Source organism: Nicotiana tomentosiformis, chromosome 9, assembly GCF_000390325.3.
Source record: "Nicotiana tomentosiformis chromosome 9, ASM39032v3, whole genome shotgun sequence".
In the NCBI taxonomy this organism is placed as follows: domain Eukaryota; kingdom Viridiplantae; phylum Streptophyta; class Magnoliopsida; order Solanales; family Solanaceae; genus Nicotiana; species Nicotiana tomentosiformis.
This window is the reverse complement of record NC_090820.1, coordinates 71224511-71245032: the sequence shown is the minus strand read 5'-3', so window position 1 is coordinate 71245032 and position 20522 is coordinate 71224511. Positions and strand designations below refer to the sequence as shown.

The following is a 20522-nucleotide window of genomic DNA, read 5'->3' as shown; positions in this document are numbered from 1 at the left end:
CCTAAAAATATGGCTTCTTTTTCAGTATTATATGTTCTTTTGATCTTTGTACGACATGGTTTATGTATGTGGTCAACTCGAGGACAGGTGCATTGGTACGCGTCACACGGTTACTTATGTCGCTAGCATAACATGTCAACTTATGTTTGCACGACATGGTTATATGGAGCAATGCAAGATGGTTTTACTGCCTCAACCACCAAGGTTCGAACCTCGATAGAAGCATTGAGTGGAGGTTATAGGAGTAGAATAGAGATATGTTGGACTATGTCACTGGGGTGGTCTACGTCTATGGCCCTTAGCAAGGCACTTCAAGGATTTAATTTTCATTCTTCTTTATTAAAAAGGTCTTGGAAGAGCAAATCTAAACCTAAAAGCATGGCCTCGTTTCAGGTATCATATGTTCTTATGGTGTTTGCACGATATGGTTTATGTATGTGGTCAACTCGAGGACATGTGCATTGGGTCACTGGGTCCGACATAGTAAAAATATATCGTTAAGCGCGTGGTAGTAAATCAATGCATGTGTACTCCTCGCTCAACAGTATAGGCCAGGGACATAGACCATGACCAATGACATATGTATTTCTTGAAGATCTAGTGGGATAAAGAGACACAAGATGGTTTTATTATGTCAATATTGAGAAAAGTGCATGTTATCCTGTTCAATTTTTTGCCCTAAATTTCTACACAATTTTCATTCATCTTTAGTAAAATCAGATTATCTAAAAGGATTGCATGATGGAAATCTCATGGTAATGCAGTTTTTAGTTTCAATTTCAATTAAATAAAAAGTGATAGATACTTTAGTGAACATTATTAAAGATAAAAAGTTTCTACTTATTGGTAAAAATGGGTTTGTTGTCTAGCTTGCTCCATTTAACTACTTTAATTTACTGCCTCAACCACTAGGGATCGAACCTCGACAGAAGTATTTAGTAGACCACCCCTAGTGGCCTAGTCCAACATCATAGGTCACGCCCGAAGACATGTAGGTTGTACAACATCTTGGTTGGGCACATGGTGCGCTGGTGCATGGTGCACGACTCATGGCTGCATATTCCCCCAGGTCATGGCATGGGCAAATGTAAACCTAAAAGCATGGCCTCATTTTCGGTATCATATGTTCTTTTGATGTTTGCAGGACATGGTTTATGTATGTGGTTAACTTGTGGAAAAGTGTATCGGTACGCGTCACACGGTTGCTTATGTAGCTAGCATATGATATTGGTCGTGGTCTATGTCGCTGGACTATATCGTTGAGTGCGATCTATGACGCTGGACTATGTTGTTGGGGGTGGTCAATGTTTATGGCCCTTAGCAAGACACTTCATGGTTACTGTTGTTAGTCGGCCTATGGTGCCTAGTGGGTAAGTGAGCATATAGTGTGGGACATGGTAGCCTATACGACTATTTCGTGCTACATTACTGGCATTCCTCAAACCACCACTACAAAAAATCGAAATTATTGTGGCGGTTATATTACGGCGGTTCCAAATAACTGCCACAAAATCTAATATAAAATGGCATTTTAGAAGCCGCTGATTTAAATTTATTTTTTAATGGCTTTTTTTTCATATTGTGGCGGTTAGAACCGTCAGGAATGTTTTAATCATAACATTTTAATTATTTTCCCTCAATAGGTTTTATTATTTCCCCCTCACAATTTGAGACTCCCTCTAGAATTTGCTAAGTCTGAAATTCCCCCAACTCCTTCCCTCAATAGGTCTCTCATTTCTCTTTCCCCCAATTCCCCCGATTCATTCTATTTTCTAACTTCAGATTCTTCTTTTTCTCCCAATCTGTTTCTCCAGCTAGAAGAATCGAGATTCAAAAGAGAAAAAGTACATTAAATTCGTTTAGCAGCTTCAATAATCTTCACGTAATGATGCATATTTAGTACCAAAAGATCTTTTCTCTTTATTATGGTTCAAGCATGTTTGGTAGTGTAGCGATTTTCCCTAATTTTGTTCTAATTCTTTTCCCTTAGTCCAATAATCTATGATTCATTCAGTCAATTGAATATATAACATGCAAAATAGTAATCTATTACTAGAAAAAAGGACAACAGAACTACGAATGTTGTTATTAGACAACATTACTAATCTAATGGTTTCAGTACTTCTTTCTTTTATTTCTTAGTCCATTTTTTATTATTTTTCTGTTTAATTAGTTTGGTATTTCTTTAAATTTTTGCCGCTTTGTCTGGTATTTTGATTGCATGCACTTAATTTTGATATTTTAAGTTGTTGTTCTTGCTAATATTAACCTAAACATTATATATGGGCTTGATAGGTAGCCGAGGGATCAAAAATTGTGGGTGAAGCTATTGGGATCGACGTCGACAGTTAGACATTTGATACGTATAACTCGTTTCAGTTTAATTTTGTCCTTTCTTTTGAGTAGATTTCTTTTTTAAAGGTAAGTTGATTATTTCTTAGTGTTGAGTTACCTCTTATCAGTGTAAATTAGTCGTAGAGTTTGTTAATCAATAATATTACATTTGTAATATCGATAAAATTTATTCCAATTTCTCTTTAATATCGATAAAAGCTATTTACTTTAAGAAGGCCTAATGAAAGTGCACCAGCATGATGATGACATGAAATAAGTTTTTGGTAGACTTCTGTTTTAGTAAGTTTTTGAGTAGGAGTGAAGTTTTAGTCATGTATGATTGGACATTATATTTTTTATAGTAAGTTGGCAAAGGATCTGACGTAGTAAGTTAACAGTTTGACATGTATAAGCAAAATTTTTGAGAGAAGAACTTAGTTCAGATTAAGTGAAAATATTCACTAATTATTGCAGGCTGCTACATGTAGAGCTTCTGATAGTTATGTCCTAATTCTAATGGAAGAAGTAAATATTTTCTATCTGCACTTTTATATCACTAAGAGGCTTCTCATTAGGTAATTTCTTTAACTAGTTGATCAAATCAAGATCAAATGTTAAGTTTCAGCCTTAAAAGTTTTCTCATAAGTTCTATCTAAGAATTAAAGCCTACTTTATCAACAGATTTGCACTATTTGCTGCAGTATCTCAGTTTTCAATTAGAAATAAAATACTATTTGTCTTGATTCACTGCTTGCTCCTAGTACCAATAAGCACTGGTGCTCTCATACGGGAAACTAATACTAAGAATTATTTGAAAAGACTATAAAATATTGATCTGAAATAAAAGGTCAAAGCTGAACATACTAGCTGGAGTAAAGAGTGCAGCCTGAGTGTCTAGAACTTCTGTTTTTCTTCACATGATCCCTTGATCTTTATACTGGCTGCATCTTGCTCTTAGGGCATTATCTTTATTCACAGACCAAATCTGAAAATAATTTGGTGCTGGAGCTTATTTTTTACTCTTAGAGCACTATTTTTTACTCTTATTCACAGACCAAAACTATTTTTTGTTATCTTATGAAATGATGTTATTTCACAGGTTATGTTTTTCACATATAAGATTTTGAACTAACTTTTTAATTTTGATATTGTGATGTTATCTTATGTCTTCCTTTCTAGACATGCCAATTAATAAATCTTGGATTAGCAAACCACGAAACACGCCTGAATATACAAATGGTCTAAAATAATTTTTGGATTTTGCTTTTGAGCATGGGTTAGTTGATGGGCACGTAATTAAGTGTCCGTGTCCAAAATGTGATTTTAATAAGTGGCAAAGAAGAGATATAGTTGAAGAGCACATGATTCTTAAACCTTTTCCAAAAAACTACAAATTTTGGTATTGGCATGGTGAAGAATCAAATGCAACTGTGCAACAGACTTCTCAAAGCACCTATATCATAGAAGATACTTTACAGCCCCAAGATCCAATGAAAATTATGCCCTGCCAAGACCTGGAGGTATATGCAGCCATCCGTCGTGTACCATGCACCAGTGCACCATGCGCCCAACCAATACCTTTAGCACAAAATGGTCGTATAGGCTACCTCGACAGAAGAATTGAGTAGAGATTATAGGAATAGAAAAGAGATATAAGTAAGGACTTGGTTGGGCACATGGTGCACTAGTGCATGATCCACGACGCATGGTTGCATATTCCTTCAGGTCTTGGTAGGGCAAATGTAAACCTAAAAACATGGGTTCTTTTTCAGTATTATATGTTCTTTTGATGTTTGCACGACATGGTTTATGTATGTGGTCAACTCGAGGACAGGTGCATTGGTACGCGTCACACGGTTACTTATGTCGCTAGCATAACATGTCAACTTATGTTTGCACGACATGGTTATATGGAGCAATGCAAGATGGTTTTACTGCCTCAACCACCAGGGTTCGAACCTCGATAGAAGCATTGAGTAGAGATTATAGGAGTAGAATAGATATATGCTGGACTATGTCACTGAGGTGGTATATGTCTATGGCCCTTAGCAAGGCACTTCAAGGAGTTAATTTTCATTCTTCTTTAGTAAAAAGGTCTTGGAAGGGCAAATCTAAACCTAAAAGCATGGCCTCATTTTCGGTATCATATGTTCTTATGATGTTTGCACGATATGGTTTATGTATGTGGTCAACTCGAGGACATGTGCATTGGGTCACTGGGTCTGACATAGTAAAAACATATCGTTAAGCGCGTGGTAGTAAATCAATGCATGTGTACTCCTCGCTCAACAGTATAGGTCAGGGACATAGACCGTGACCAATGACATATGTATTTCTCGTAGATCTAGTGGGATAAAGAGACACAAGATGGTTTTACTATGTCAATATTGAGAAAAGTGCATGTTATCCTGTTCAATTTTTTGCCCTAAATTATTGCACAATTTTCATTCTTCTTTAGTAAAATCAGATTATCTAAAAGGATTACATGATGGAAATCTCGTGGTAATGCAGTTTTTAGTTTTAATTTCAATTTAAGAAAAAGTGGTAGATACTTTAGTGAACATTATTAAAGATAAAAAGTTTCTACTTATTGGTAAAAATGGGTTTGTTGTCTAGCTTGCTCCATTTAAGTACTTTAATTTACTGCCTCAACCACCAGGGATCGAATCTCGACAGAAGCATTGAGTAGACCACCCCTAGTGACATAGTCCAGCATCATAGGCCACACCCAAAGACATGTAGGTTGTACACCATCTTGGTTGGGCAAATGGTGCACTGGTGCATGGTATACGATGCATGGCTGTATATTCCTCCAAGTCATGGCAGGGAAAATGTAAACCTAAAAGTATGGCCTCGTTTTCGGTATCACATGTTCTTTTGATGTTTGCACGACATGGTTTATGTATGTGGTTATCTAAGGAAAGGTGCATCGGTACGCGTCACACAGTTGCTTATGTAGCTAGAATATGACATTGGTCGAGGTCTATGTCGTTGGATTATATCGTTGAGTGCAACCTATGACGATGGACTATGTTGCTGGGGGTGGTCAATGTTTATGGCCCTTAGCAAGACACTTCATGGTTACTATTGTTAGTCGGCCTATGGTGCCTAGTGGGCAAGTGAGCATGTTGTGTGGGACATGGTAGCCTACACGACTATTCCGTGCTACATTACTGGCATTCCTCAGACCACCACTACAATTGTATGTTATATTTTGGCGAAGATGAAGGCTTGAAAGAATGCAAAAGATGCAAGACATCTAGGTGGAAGGATAATAAGAAGAAGCAGCGTGCAAAGATATTGTGTTACTTTCCACTAAAGCCAAGGTTGCAAAGATGGTTCATGTGCTCTAAAACTGCCGAGTCTATGAGATGGCATTCTTTAGAGGGTAGCCAAGATGGATTGATGAGGCATCCCGGGGATTCTCAGGCTTGAAAAACTTTTGACTTGCTTCATCCTGAATTTGCTGTAGATCCTCGAAGTGATCGCGAAATTGAAAATTAGGGAGGATGAAACTACTGAAATATTAAGTGATCGCGATATTGAAAATGAGATTGGCGAAGATGAACATATTTGAAGAGTCATTGCTTGCCCTTTTCATATTTTAGAAGGAAGCATCTTGATATATTTTCATTTCAAATTAGTTTAGATTATAGCTATGTCCTTTAATGTTCTTGAATTGCTTTATGTTCTTGCATCTAGTTACTTTCTTTCATTAATTAAGCTTAAGTTATTTTTGTGTTGAGGTTTAAACTGGTTTGGTATCAAGTTTTTCTTGTTTTTCTTTATATACTTTTATGTATGTAGAGATGCCGAAGCACAATAGGGTTAAAAATCAATTCAAATCAGTCAAAGAGAGATCTTCACTTGTTCCGGGGCAGTCATCACAGGCTCAAGCTTCATCTTCAACATCTTATCCAGTCTCAGTTGATGGAGTCTCTTCGCAGCACATTGTTCCATCTTCATGTAATTTTGGTATACTTGTATTTTTTATATAATGAATATTTTTCTTATTTAATCTTATATATTGGGTTAAAATGATTATGAAGTATTATGGAAGTTTCAAAGCATGACATATGTGAAAAAATAAACTGTGAAAGAATACTGACGTTATAGTAGCAATTCTCTTTTGCAACTACGGTGATTTAAAACCGCCACAATAATCAAACCAAAAAGCCGCATTAACCAGATTAAAATACGGCGGTTTTCAAACGTAATTACGACAGGTTTTCCAGAACCGCCATAATATAATTTTGGCGGACGGGATTGTGGCGTTTTCAAAAGCCACCGTTAGTGTGTATTACGGCGGTTGTAAACCGCCATTATATGTTAAAATAACAGCCATAATAACTCCATTTTTTTGTAGTGCACGTTGCACTCGGATATCCGTTTTACGTGATTCTTTTTGTATATGGTGTATTTTTTGGATATCTAGTGGGATAAAGAAACGCAAGATGGTTTTACTATATTAATATTGAGAAAAGTGCATGTTATCCTGTTCAATTTGTTTCCCAACATTTGTGCACAATTTTCATTCTTCTTTAGTAAAAATCAGATGATCTAAAAGGATTTCATGATGGAAATCTCGTGGTAATGCAGTTTTTAATTTCAATTTCAATATTCGAAATTCAATTTAAGAAAAAGAGGTAGATACTTTAGTGAACATTATTAAATATTAAAAGTTTTTACTTGTTGATAAAAAAATTCAACTTGTGTTTGTTGTCTAGCTTGCTCCTTTTTAACTACTTTAATTTACTGCCTCAACCACCAGGGATCGAACAATCAAGTAGTGTTACATGATCAACTGATTTTGGAGCAAGATGGTTTCATTTACTAACCTTGAGCGCGACTTGCCCTGCCAAGACCTATAAAGAATAGGTTATCCCCTCGATGACCAGATACATAAACCATGTCGTGGAAATATCAAAAGAACATATGATACAGAAAACGAGGCCATGCTTTTAGGTTTACATTTTCCCTGCCATGACCTGGAAGAATATGCAGCCATGCGTCGTGTACCATGCACTAGTGCACCATTCGCCCAACCAAGACCTTTCTCACATATCTCTATTCTACTCCTATAATCTCTACTCAATGCTTCTGTCGAGGTTCGGTCCCTGGTGGTTGAGGCAGTAAATTAAACTAGTTAAATGGAGCAAGATAGACAACAAACACAAGTTAACATTTTTACCAATAAGTAGAAACTTTTTATCTTTAATAATGTTCACTAAAGTATCTATCTCATTTTCCTAAATTGAATTTCAAATATTAAAATTGAAATTAAAAACTGCATTACCACGAAATTTCGATCATGCAATCCTTTTAGATCATTTGATTTTTACTAGAGAAGAATGAAAATTATGCACAAATTTAGCGGAACAAATTAAACAAGATCACATGCACTTTTCTCAATATTTACATAGTAAAACCATCTTACGTCTCATTATCTCACTAGATCTCCTATAAATACACAAAATACAAAAGGAATCACGTAAAATGGATATCCGAGTGAAATTTGTTCCCCAAAATTTGTGCACAATTTTAGTTCTTCTTTAGTTAAAAAATATGGCCTCATTTTTGGTATCATATGTTCTTTTTATGTTTGCACGACATGGTTTATGTATGTGGTCAACTCGAGGACGGGTGTATTGGTACGCGTCACAAGGTCGCTTATGTCGCTAGCATATGTCATTCGTCGTGGTCTATGTCACTGGTCTATATCGTTGAGCACGACCTACGTTGATGTCCTATGTCTTCGGGCGTGGCCCATGCCGCTGGACTATGTCGCTGGGGGAGGTCAATGTCTATGGCCCTTAGCAAGGCACTTCAAGGTTACTGCTATTAGTCGGCCTATGGTGCCTAGTGGGCATGTCAGCATGTAATGTGCTACATAAAGGTTCTTCAAACCTTTCTCCATTTAACTACTTTAATTTATTGCCTCAACCACCAAATATCACACCTCGATAGAAGCATTGGTATGCGTCACACAGTTGTTGAGGCAGTGTGCCTTGCATCACACGCATGGCGCATTGTTGGATATTCTCCAAAGTATCATATGTTCCTTTGATTTTTGCACAACATGGTTTTTGTATATGGTCAACTCGAGGACATGTGCATTGGTACGCGTCACACAGTTGCTTATGTCACTAGCATAAGTCATTGGTCATGGTCTATGTCACTGGCATATATCGTTGAGCGCAACCTATGTCGTTGTCCTATGTATTCGGGTGCGACCTATGACGCTGGACTATGTTGCTGGGGTGGTCAATGTCTATGGAATTCCCCCATCAACTTGTGTAAAAGCATACTACAGGGACTGGCTGATTAAGCAAGCCAAATCAGTACTCTAAGAAGCCCTCAAGTTGAATAGAGATATGCCAAACGAGACCACAACAAATTAGATATGCCAAACGAGACCACAACAATGCTACATGGACTAGCTGATTCATGCTCTCATTCTTTCATATTCAAGGATCATCAACATAAAGAACATTTGGAAATCACGACCTTAAATACATGAGTAATAAGAGTCTTAAACCCATTGAATTTTCTTCCCAAAAGAGTGCATAATGATTCACAATTGAAATATGAATTTAAATCATAGCATTTGATACATTAATCATGCCTGAAACATTTTCCCTAAGGGGAGCATAATATGATATGAGCAATTAGAACACAATTTTGAGTATATAGACTTTCGATGCATTGTTCATCAGGGATAACTCAAATTGTTGGAAACAACTCGGAACATAAGAATTAAGAGGTTGGGAAAACCACACTTGAGGCTTACACGGGATTCATGGAATTCGATTATACAAGAAGAGTTTAGCCAACATACCTCGAATTTGCCCCTTAATAATACTACGATGGTCTACTATACTAAACAACTTCAATCTACAACAATGCAACATAATTGTACCAACATTAGTAAGATTTCTATACTTTAAGTCATTTAGGCTTTCTGTCAAACATCTAGTGTGCATATTGATCTACAACCTCCTTCAATGGAATTTCGTCACCTAACAACCACCTTCCACACCAATGATTCACCTTACAATCGTTTTTTGGCCATCCAAAACTTCCATGAGCACATACATGCCAACAATTCACTCCCAATCAATCAATCTCATCAATTAAACCATTTTACAATCTCTACAACACCAACACAACCCAGGTTAGGCACTTATGGCTTTCAATCACCATCACATATTTCCTAACACATATTTCATACATAAATAATCACCATAAGTTAGTTAGAGATGGTAGACATACCTCTTATAGTGAAACTCTTGAAAATCCCAAATTGTAGTGTTATAGACCAATTTGGGAATTTGAATGGAAATTTATAGATTTTTAAGATTAATCCTTGTAAATATAGATGTTTAGGAGTAATAATTATTTCAAAATACTCCAAAAGCATTACCTTGATTCATGGGAGGGATGTATAGGGTGGATTCCCTTTGTTAGAGCAAGCCCTAGCTCAACGAAATGAGTTAGCCACTCTCTCTCCCCAACATTGGGGATACTTATAGGGTTCTTAAGCCTATTGCATAGTTCCCAACTTGGCTTAGTTCTAGGGATCTCCTTAGACCTTAAACAACTTTCAATACACCTCCTACATTTAGTATCATGATCATATAAGTTTTTCTAGTCCATAGTCTCTTGTGGAAGGCAAGACGACACTTAAGCGACTTGTGAGCGTGCTTTATGGCCTCAGACTCATAGGGAATTTGAGGGGCCTCACATCCTCCCCCGCTTAGGATCATTCGTCCTCGAATGAGGGATAGAGTCTGCCCGAACACCCAACAGAACTTAAATCTTTCCTCACACCTCAATGGTTCAAAATTTGGCTAACTCTCAAAGTTTCAGAAATTTTGGCAGAGTTTCCCCTTTAATTGGGCCTATCTACATGCCAGAGAGCCCCAGAAACCAATCCTAACAACATATTCATATCCCAAAGACGTAGCATAGCATGGAAACAACACCAACCATAACCTCATAAGCATTATATTACCAAAAGGAGAATCTTAACATAAATTGTACAAGTTGAACATAATTCGTAGAAAGTAAGTTCCTAACACACTTTTACAAACACAACAATATGGTTACACAAACAAGTGAGGGTATTTCCTCTTTATCTCTTCCTCGGCCTCCCATGTGTCCTCTTTAACTTGTTGGTTTCGCCATAGCACCTTCACGGAGGCAATCTCTTTATTCCTTAACTTCCGAACTTGTCTATCAAGGATGGAAACCAGAACCTCCTCACAAGTGAATCCTTCATTAACCTCAATAGTCTCTATCGAAATAATGAGTGACGGGTCCCTAACCACCTTCTTCAACATAGATACATAAAAAACATCGTGTGCACTATGAGAAATTGGACCGCCAGCCAATCTTTGGTTCGCCGGGAGTCTTGGTAGTATGGAATTGTAAAAATTTTGAAAAAAAGCGCACGGTCAATTGAGGCCCGAACCGTGGCTGTACCTTTTTATCATTTTTCTTCTTGAACGCTCAGACGTTCCTCTTTATAAAAAGAATTACTTTCTTAAAATTATCGCAAAGTTATTTATCGCTTCATTTATACTTAGTTCTTTCTTTTCAGTAATCAAAATGATAAAAATCCGCGTTCTGCGATTATGACATGTAACGAAATCCTTGAGCAAAGCGATCCAGATTACGAAGAATACGACGAGAGTATGATGCCAGATAATCTCCCACAAGAGATCGAGCAACTGAAAAGCCAGAAACAACCTAACCTTGAAGAAACAGAAGTGGTCAACCTCGGAAGCAAAGAAGATGTAAAAGAAATTCGAATCAGCATCCATCTAGAAGCAGAGCAGAAGGAAGAATTGTCGAGCTCCTCCGACAATACATTGATGTTCACATGGTCGTATGATGACATGCTTGGATTAAGTACTAATATCATTTCACATCGATTGCCTACCGATCCCGCTAGACCACCAGTCAAACAAAAACTCAGAAAGTTCAAGCCTGACATGAGTTTGAGGATAAAAGAAGAAGTAACCAAGCAAATAAAGGCGAATGTAGTAAGGGTCACCAATTATCCCACATGGTTGGTGAATAACATCCTAGTACCCAAGAAAGATGGGAATATTAGGATATGTATGGATTATCGAGATCTCAACAAAATCGGCTAGAAAGACGATTTCCCCTCACCAAATATTCATATCCTCATCGACAACTGCGTGAAGTATGAACTGCAGTCGTTCGTGGATTGTTTCTCCGGGTATCACCAGATCTTGATGCACGAAGAAGATGCAGAAAAGACGACATTCACTACGCCTTGGGGAGTTTACGGCTACAGAGTTATGCCGTTCAGTCTCAAAAATATTGGTGCTACTTACATGAGGGCCATGCCGGCCCTCTTTCACGACATGGTCCACAATGAGATCGAGGTATATGTGGACGATGTCATCATCAAGTCTCGAAAAAGTTCAGAATCTTTGGACGACCTGAGGAAATTTTTCGAACATTTGCGGAGGTATAGTTTGAAATTGAACCCTGCAAAATGTGCGTTCGGAGTCCCTGCTGGAAAATTGCTGGGTTTCATAATAAGCAGAAAAGGGATAGAATTGGATCCTTCAAAAATCAAAGCCATTCAAGAGTTGCCACCGCCCAAGAGTAAGAAGGATGTGATGAGTTTCCTAGGTTGACTGAATTACGTCAGCCGTTTCATAGCCCAGTCTAGAGTAATTTATATATATATATATATATATATATATATATATATATATATATATAATTGCATACATACAAATTTAAAAAGTATTTTAGTAATTCAACTTTTGACTTTTGAGGTACCCACTTTTATAATAATTCATTACTAATGTTTAACATACACAACCCTTTAGAATAATTTTATCCTTCTTTCTTTTTAAATATTATAATTATAAGTTTTTTAAATAAGAAGGGTATTTAGATTTTTAAAAGGTAAAAAGATAATTTGAGCTTCTCACTTTTACTATATATATATATATATATATATATATATATATATAGCATAGAGCATAGAGCATTAAAGCTAGTTAATCGAAAAAAGTATTTACATTGGTGATTTTGTTGACTTTATAATTAATTTTTGTATGCATACATGAAGTTTATTATTCGATTATTACCAATTTAGTATAAAATAAATCTACAAAGTATTATGTAAAAAGAATTTATACATCGGCGCTATAAGAGGGGGAGAATGATTATTTTTTGAAGTTAGTGAGTAATTTGATTGTGTAAAACAAAATTAGAGGAGGAAAATGGTCTTTATCCTTCTTAAACAAATTAACCCACGCCCCAGGGCTTTCCCAAGCACCCAACCCCACCCCACCCCAGGCCATCCCTCCTCACATCATCCTATCTATCCCTCGCTAACAGCTCCAGGAAAACGCCCTTTTTCTATTTTTAGTACCAAACTCTTAATAAAAATCTTCTAACGAAAAGGGTTACGCCACCCATTTTCTCTTCCCCTAAGACTTTACTTTCCAAAAATAGCACTCTCTGAACCCCCCCACCCCCACCAAACCTTAACCTCATCCCCCTAAAGCTGGTCCCTCTTTTTAATCTCCCCATCTTCCTTGGAATTCGCTCTTTTGTTTGGAGTAGTAACAGCAGCTTTGCTTCGTTGTCAGCACATACAAGCAGAGTTCCAAAATCAAAGTCGGTTCTATTTGATATTTCATAATATACCCTCCTAGTATTTCCCAAACTTAGGGTTAGGGGTTTTCCCCCAATATATAATACGTGTGGGTGAGTTGTGTGTGACTTCTGTTTGAATGTGCCCTTGCTTTGGGCTTTCGGTTTATTTTCGTGAGGTGAGTTTTTGTTTGATTTGTTGATTGATTGGTACTTTCTTGGAATTATCTTCAAGAAAGTTTGCTCTTTTGTCTGATGTTCTGTGAAGTTCTTGAACCCTAAGGTCAGTGCTCAAAAGCTGCTCTTTGTTTATACCCTTTTGATAGAAGAGAATATAGTTACATCTTAGTTTTTGTTACCCTTTCTTTACTTGTAATTTGGTGTATAAATAGTCTGGCATGTAAATTACTATTTATGTGGAAAATTGAGAAACTAAAGATTATTTATATGTGGATAATTGCAGGTTTCTTAAGTTGTTGGATTGTGGATTTGGGAGGAATAAGATGATCTTGATTTTCAGATATTGGATTCTGGGAATGCCAATAGTGGAAGACTGTAATAGCTTGAGTTATTTGAGCGTTCTCTAGCATTTGGTTAATTAATTGGAGATTTTTTGGTTATTCTCGTTTAAAATGGAAAGGGGAGTGGGTTTATGGGCCTCTCCGAGAGGTCAAATGGAGGGCGTTGTCGCGTTTGATGCTGGTGCAAGGTCTTCAAATGTCGATGATTCATTCAACAATGTTATGGAGATTATGAATCTTGATGCTTACACTGGATGGTGCACTAGCCCTAGTGCAGCAGAGCAGATGTTTGCCTCTTATGCAGCATTTTCGCAAATTAATTCCATGTCTCAAAGTTATGCACCGTTTGAAGGATTGAGTTACACAGAACAAAATACTGGAACATTTCCTCCAATGGATGCCAATATGGTGGGAAGTACTGTTTGTGGAGGAGAGAAAATGATGTTCGGGCAAAATGATGGGCAGTTGCATTTTGTGGTAGATTCAACTGATGGGGTCGGCTTGGTAGCTAAAAGAAGTAAAAATTCAAGCCAGCAGGCTGATGATGCTGATATTGACAACTCTATGATCGTAAGGTCACCTTCTCAACCACTTGCTGAGAGAATGCTTAGGGCGTTGGCAATGTTTAAAGAGTCATCTGGTGCGGGAATTTTGGCTCAAGTTTGGATTCCAATGAAGAATAAGGATCGGTATATCTTGAGCACGTGTGAACAGCCATATCTTCTTGATCAGGCACTTTCTGGCTATCGAGAGGTCTCCAGGAAGTTTACTTTTGATGCAGAAACAAAACCAGGATCGATTCCAGGTCTTCCTGGTCGGGTGTTTAGTTCAAGAATTCCAGAGTGGACGTCAAATGTTCTGTACTACAAGGAGGCTGAGTATTTACGTGTACAATATGCTGTTAACCACGAAGTTCGTGGATCTATTGCTTTACCTGTCTTTGAGGATGATGCCTGTGAAACTCCATGTTGTGCAGTACTGGAACTCGTAACAATGAAGGAGAAACCAAATTTTGATTTGGAAATGGATCATGTTTGTCGTGCCCTCAAGGTTCCCTCCTCTTTTCTTGCAGATCTTTTTCCTTGTTTTTTTTTGGGGGGGGGGGGGGACTTTCCTTTCTTTGAGTCATGAGCCCTTTTGTATTGTAGGTTTGAAGTAATTTATGTTTTTGGTTCAATCTATACTACTAGTTGCAAATTGTCTTTTACAGTTCTTTCAAAAGAGAGAAAAATATGAGTGAAAAATATTTTTGTTTTGAGTATGTTTTGTTCAAATGCGATATAATAAAAAGAAAATATGAGTGAAAAATTAGTAAAAGTTACTTATGATATTAAAGCTCTTATTTTGAAGGTTTGAACAATTTATTGTGTTGCTTACTTGCTTTACTATTTCTTGATGCTAAGCACGTCTTTCTTTTTTATAATCAAAAAAGGAGGGTGGGGAGTTGTGTTCATGGTTTATTTAGCTCGTCAATCTTTGTACCTTGCTTGGAACAAGGAAGTAATATTTCTTGCGCACGTCACGGGTTCGAACCCTACCGCAAACACAAGCCTGGTATTGAAGTGGAGAAGGGTTGATTGGTGGCCCATTATCCATCGATTTTTGCGCCACTGGCCCTCGGGGTTTCACGGTTATCAAAAAAAGAAGAAGAAAGGAAGTAATATTTGGTTTTTCGTTTAATTATATATTTTCTAGTTATAAACGGTTCAAGATCTTTTGATACAGTATGTGATATTCTTTCTTTGTTGAATTTTAGTAACAGTAATTCCTTCAGAATTGCATTCTATGTGCACTTATGGATCATAACTTATCACTTATAAGCAAAGAGATAATACCAACTTGCTTGTCACTTATTCTTTTGTATATCATGATAAATATGGTATTTTGTCCCCCCATTTATTACCCTTGCCTGGTACCCACGGACCTCTAAAAAGGGAAAAAGGAGAATAAAACCAAACCAGGCAACTTTATGAGTAACTTGCTTGGTTGTTTTATGATACTATAGTATTACATCCAAGGGTGTGGCCTAGTGGTCAATGAAGTGGGTTGAGAACCATCTCAGGTTCAAATCCTAGCGGAGGCAAAAACACTAGGTGATTTTTTCCCATCTTGGTGGAAAAAGATACTTGGTACTTGCTGCTGGTGGGAGTAGTAGGTATCCTGTGGAATTAGTCGAGGTGTCTGCCAGTTGTTCCGGACACCACGGTTATTAAAAAAAATATGATACTATGGTGTTCTTGTTTGAACTTTATCTCAACCAAAATAAATTATTTTATACTTTTTTCAAGTACATATGCTTTTTGGCTCATTATCTATCAGATATTTCTTTTATTTGCTATGTCAAAAGTTTATGCTAAAATCATCTCAGAAAACATTGAGACAGTATATAAGTAAGTCAGTAAAAAACAATTACAAAATTGAGACAACTGCTATGATATGATGTCACAATATGCGCTTCTTCTGCATTTATATTGTTCTTGCTTTATCCTCTTGAGCTCGTGTTCTCGTATATCTCTAGCTGTATGCGGTAAAAGATGGTCTAACCTGTAGTTTGTGCTCGTCTGCAGGCTGTGAATTTAAGGAGTATTGCACCTCCTCGACTTCATTCTCAGGTATACTCAAAATGTTAATTGCACGTGCAATTTGCACACCAATCATGTTTATTTATTTGCTTGTGTCATTCTTTCTTATTTTAGTTCTTTTCTAATCAGTTATCAGACCTTTTTAACCACCTTTTTCTAGATATAATTTGTGTTTCCTCATCTTGCAGAGTCTCTCAAAGAACCAAAGAGCTGCTTTAGCTGAGATAACAGATGTTCTGCGAGCAGTTTGCCATGCGCATAAGCTGCCTCTTGCTCTGACGTGGATTCCCTGTAGTGTCACTGAAGGAGAAGGAGATGAAAGCATAAGAGTTCTTGCTAGAGGATGTAATGCAAGTTCAAATGAAAAATGTGTGTTATGCGCTGAGGATACAGCTTGTTATGCGAGTGACAAGGAAATGCAAGGATTTGTACATGCATGTATGGAACATTATCTCGAGGAAGGTGAAGGTATTGTTGGGAAAGCTCTTCAATCTAACCACCCCTTCTTCTACCCTGATGTGAAGGAGTACCATATAAGCGAGTACCCACTTGTTCATCATGCACGAAAGTTTGGTCTAAATGCTGCTGTGGCTATAAGATTACGTAGTACATTCACCGGCAATGACGATTACATATTGGAGTTCTTTCTTCCTATCAGTATGAAGGGAAGTACCGAGCAACAGCTTCTCTTGAATAACCTTTCAGGTACCATGCAAAGAATCTGCAGAAGTTTGAGAACAGTGTCGGATGCAGAATTGGTTGGACAAGGTGCTACGTTTGGATTACAAGATGGATTTGCTCCCAATTTACCACCGATTACATTGTCTAGAAGGAACTCTCAGCACTCGTTAGACAGCAATTCAAATTCTGTGAGTGTGGCTCCTTTAGGCGTATCTGATTCAAAGAGTGCTGGAATGCAAGCTGATGGTTCTCGTGAACAGGTATATCACTCAATTATCTTACTAGCAATATTTAATCTAGTCTACATCCAACTAGATTATTTTAGTTGAGTATTCAATTTCAATCGGCTTTGGTTTAATGTGATCTAGGTGAGCACATTTGATATGCTCCACATTCATACTGCACTTTTGAGCATACTCTTTCTTTGACACTTGTTCTATGTGTTCCCTAACAACCTGTGTTCAATCTGTTTTTGGTTTATTTTCTAAAATCATCTATACTGAAGTTTTTTTGCAACTCTTATTGTAGACAATGATTGGATCAAGAAGACAGATGGAGAAAAAACGAAGTACAGCAGAAAAACATGTTAGCTTAAGTGTTCTTCAGCAGTACTTCTCTGGAAGCCTGAAGGATGCTGCAAAAAGCATTGGCGGTAAGCATATTTCTGTCAAGTGTATCAGTCCCACTAATTTGCAAGTATACTGGATACCTATAAATCATTACTTTATTTGTTGTTGTGAATAGTTCCTCCCATTGGATGTTAATTTCTGATTCAACAGTTCGTTGAGAAAAATTCTCTATTAACTTTACAAAGATTTCATCCTTAGTTCAAATGCAGGATTAACTGTAAACACAGTCAATGCTACTGAATATCTTTCCCTCTATTTGTCTTCGAACATGAATTTGGGCCTCTTACTCGCCCATTCAAGACCCTTCTCTAATAAGTAGGATATGCTATTTCTGCTGACTGTTTGTATATCGTTTGGAATTTTATGTAACTGCTTCATTTAAGTGAGAACTTCTGCATAACACGAAGGAGAACAAAAAGAAGGTAGAAGAAAGCTGAATCCTCAATATTGGTAAGTAGAAACGGATTTGGGGATCCATTGCAGTATGTGATATAGTACCATGAATTTCTCACTATCCTGGCATAGGTTGGATTTATCCAATTTTGTCCATGAACATAAGTGTATTCCAGCAGTTGTATAGTGGGTTATATGGAGAAAAATTAAATGCTTGAAGCATTGAAAGACAAGGTCAATGTAGTTAATCTTAAACTCAAATATACATACCTGCTTAGTTTCAGTTGGGTTGACTTTCTTAGTTCTTACATACTGTAAAGTTCTTTCTTTTGTGGATATACTTTTGCCTCAAGATTTCCTCAATGCTATTATGTTTTACATCAATATTATCTCTTTGTTATTATGTTACCATCTGCAAAAAAAATATCATCTCTTTGTTGCTTATTCGAACAAAAACAAAATTGGTAAGTACAAATGAGAGTTGTGAAGTATTTGTTTTTTTGTGAAATTCTTAAAGTGTGTGCAGAGACGTTACAGTTTAAAAGGATGAGCAGGAATGGAAAGTAAAAAGTATATTGGCTTTACTTTAAAGTTGAAAGCATAATTTAATAGCCTTGCAAAAGGTGGTCTTTTAAGTTCATTGTTGTGCGTATTTTGTAGTGTGTCCAACTACCTTGAAAAGAATATGTCGACAACATGGGATATCAAGATGGCCATCCCGGAAGATAAACAAAGTCAATCGGTCTTTGAAAAAGATACAAACAGTGCTTGAATCTGTCCAAGGAGTAGAAGGGGGATTGAAGTTTGATCCAGCCACTGGAGGTCTCGTTCCAGCTAGCTTTATCATCCAAGATTTTGATGCACAGCAAAGCATATTTTTTCCCTGCAAAGATGTCTCTGTCAAAAATCCTAATTCTGTTTTCCAGGATGCTGTGTCTGTACCCTCAACTTCAGGCATTGACAAAGAAAACTCCATGGTGAAAATGGAAGAGGACTCTTATGTTGATGGGAACCAGCTCGGCCAATCAAATTATATCAATACTAGCTCTTTCAAGGGAGGAAATAAGTCGAGTATTCCAGTGTCTGGATTTTGTTATGAACCCAAATTGGCAGCATTAGATGCAATGTCATCTAGACCTGCTAGTCGGACGATGCCATTAACTAATTCCAGAAATGCATCATTGGGCTCTTTCCATACAAAAGAAGGATGCAGGAGGTGGGGGTTGGACAATGATACGTTGGACAATTTTGAGTGTCATTTCACTTCTCGGTGCTCATATTCGAAAGCTGCTGGAGGTGATGGTGACACTAAGATGAAAGGAGATAATGAAATGGATGGTGATGGTGGGGTCATTGAACATAACCAAGCCAGTTCTTCAGCGATGACAGATTCATCCAATGGGTCTGAGTCAATGATGAACGGCAGTTCATCAAGCTCCCGCAGTCGTGGTGCACGGAATCATTCTAAAGTTGAGGCAAACTTTGGCGATAGTGGGTCAACAATTACTGTGAAAGCCACTTACAAAGAAGATACTACCCGATTTAAGTTTGAGCCTTCAGCAGGGTGCTTCCAACTTTATGAGGAGGTTGCAAAGAGGTTTAAACTGCAGACTGGGACATTCCAACTCAAGTATCTTGATGATGAGGAGGAATGGGTGATGTTGGTAAATGATGCAGATTTGCATGAGTGTCTTGAGATACTGGATTTTGTTGGTGGCCGCACTATCAAGTTTCTTGTCCGCGATACACCTTATGCTATGGGTAGCTCAGGCAGCAGTAACTGCCTTTTGGGTAGTGGCTCCTAGTACTGTAGTCGCATGCAGGTCAGAAAGCTTCAATCAGCATCTGATACTCTATCCGAGTATGAGAGTTTCTAGTTTACACACGGATCACTTATAGGTTTGGTTTTGGTAGAGCTTTTTCATTCTACCTTTCAATTTTCCTGCAGTTGATATGCATCGACTATAATGTCAACAATCCTTGGACTGCTAAATCTATGTGGCTGAAGTCTGCTTGACAGTCTCGAAGATAGTTGCTGTGCTTATTCCTAGCAGAGATCCAAAGAAGAAAACCAAGAGCATAAGAAGATGCACCGGTAGAAGCATAGTAGGTGGAAATCATTTGTTTGTTTTCTCTTACGTTTACATGTGAGATAGATGGCACATCTTTGTATTAGTCACAAATGAGTTAAAAGGCACTGTCTACCTACTCTGTAAATATGTTCAGTTTAAGAATGTTCTTTTAGGGAATAGTCAAAGCAATAAGTTGTACAATATCTTTTGAATAAGAAAATGTAAGATATCCTCTTCTAGTGTTTGTCTGTCTCTCTTTCTTTTGTAAAATTAATTGATATTTGCCTAGATACTTGTAATAAAAGTAACTGCTGTCCTTAGAAATGGAAGAAATGGTACAGTATAACCATTTATAATTTGAATAGAAGGAAATAATCCTACCCTTGCATTTTACTAGGTGGTGATGGCCCATGCTAGTATGGGCCCAATGTTGTACAAATTGGATTGATTATTTATGATCTCATTTGCTTTGACGTGTGAAAGCACAAACAATTGCACGAGCGCCCTATTTGGTCGTCCCCATTTAATCTATATCTACTTTTTAAAAAAGTTTTAATTTGTACCTACTTTTTAAACAACTTCAGGTCTCTTTCTCCTCCTCCTCCTTTGTCTTTTTCTTCGGGTGACAATGATTTTATATGATGTTTGTGAACATATTTTAAG

The 20522-nt window shown here is 37.3% G+C and overlaps 1 protein-coding gene and 1 long non-coding RNA gene across 4 annotated transcripts; both read left to right on the top strand.

The window, feature by feature from the left end:
* Window positions 1–1690: 1690 nt before the first annotated feature.
* LOC108944398 (uncharacterized) lies at window positions 1691–6382 on the top strand. The gene is made up of 3 exons (XR_001968432.3): window positions 1691–1882; window positions 2296–2363; window positions 6142–6382. It is a non-coding gene; the product is annotated as an uncharacterized lncRNA (long non-coding RNA).
* Window positions 6383–12731: 6349 nt separating this feature from the next.
* On the top strand, window positions 12732–20103 carry LOC104086301 (protein NLP9-like). 3 transcript variants are annotated; one of them, XM_009590539.4, is made up of 7 exons: window positions 12732–13264; window positions 13445–14552; window positions 16070–16114; window positions 16273–17025; window positions 17294–17417; window positions 18448–19610; window positions 19736–20103. In XM_009590539.4, the coding sequence occupies exons 2-6, from the start codon at window positions 13614–13616 to the stop codon at window positions 19590–19592; spliced, it is 3006 nt and encodes a 1001-aa protein (XP_009588834.1). In that variant the 5' UTR covers window positions 12732–13264; window positions 13445–13613; the 3' UTR covers window positions 19593–19610; window positions 19736–20103. The 3 variants fall into 3 exon arrangements, with proteins under 3 accessions (XP_009588834.1, XP_009588831.1, XP_009588830.1); XM_009590536.4 differs by having other exon boundaries at window positions 12733–13160; window positions 18448–20103; XM_009590535.4 differs by having other exon boundaries at window positions 12733–13264; window positions 18448–20103.
* Window positions 20104–20522: the final 419 nt, after the last annotated feature.

Excerpts from the sequence above, each read along its gene's own strand:
- LOC104086301 (XM_009590539.4), top strand. The coding sequence starts at position 13,614 with ATGGAAAGGGGAGTGGGTTTATGGGCCTCTCCGAGAGGTCAAATGGAG. Across the intron at positions 16,115-16,272 it reads CTCCTCGACTTCATTCTCAG|AGTCTCTCAAAGAACCAAAG; the intron begins GTATACTCAAAA and ends CTCATCTTGCAG. Across the intron at positions 17,418-18,447 it reads TGCTGCAAAAAGCATTGGCG|TGTGTCCAACTACCTTGAAA; the intron begins GTAAGCATATTT and ends CGTATTTTGTAG.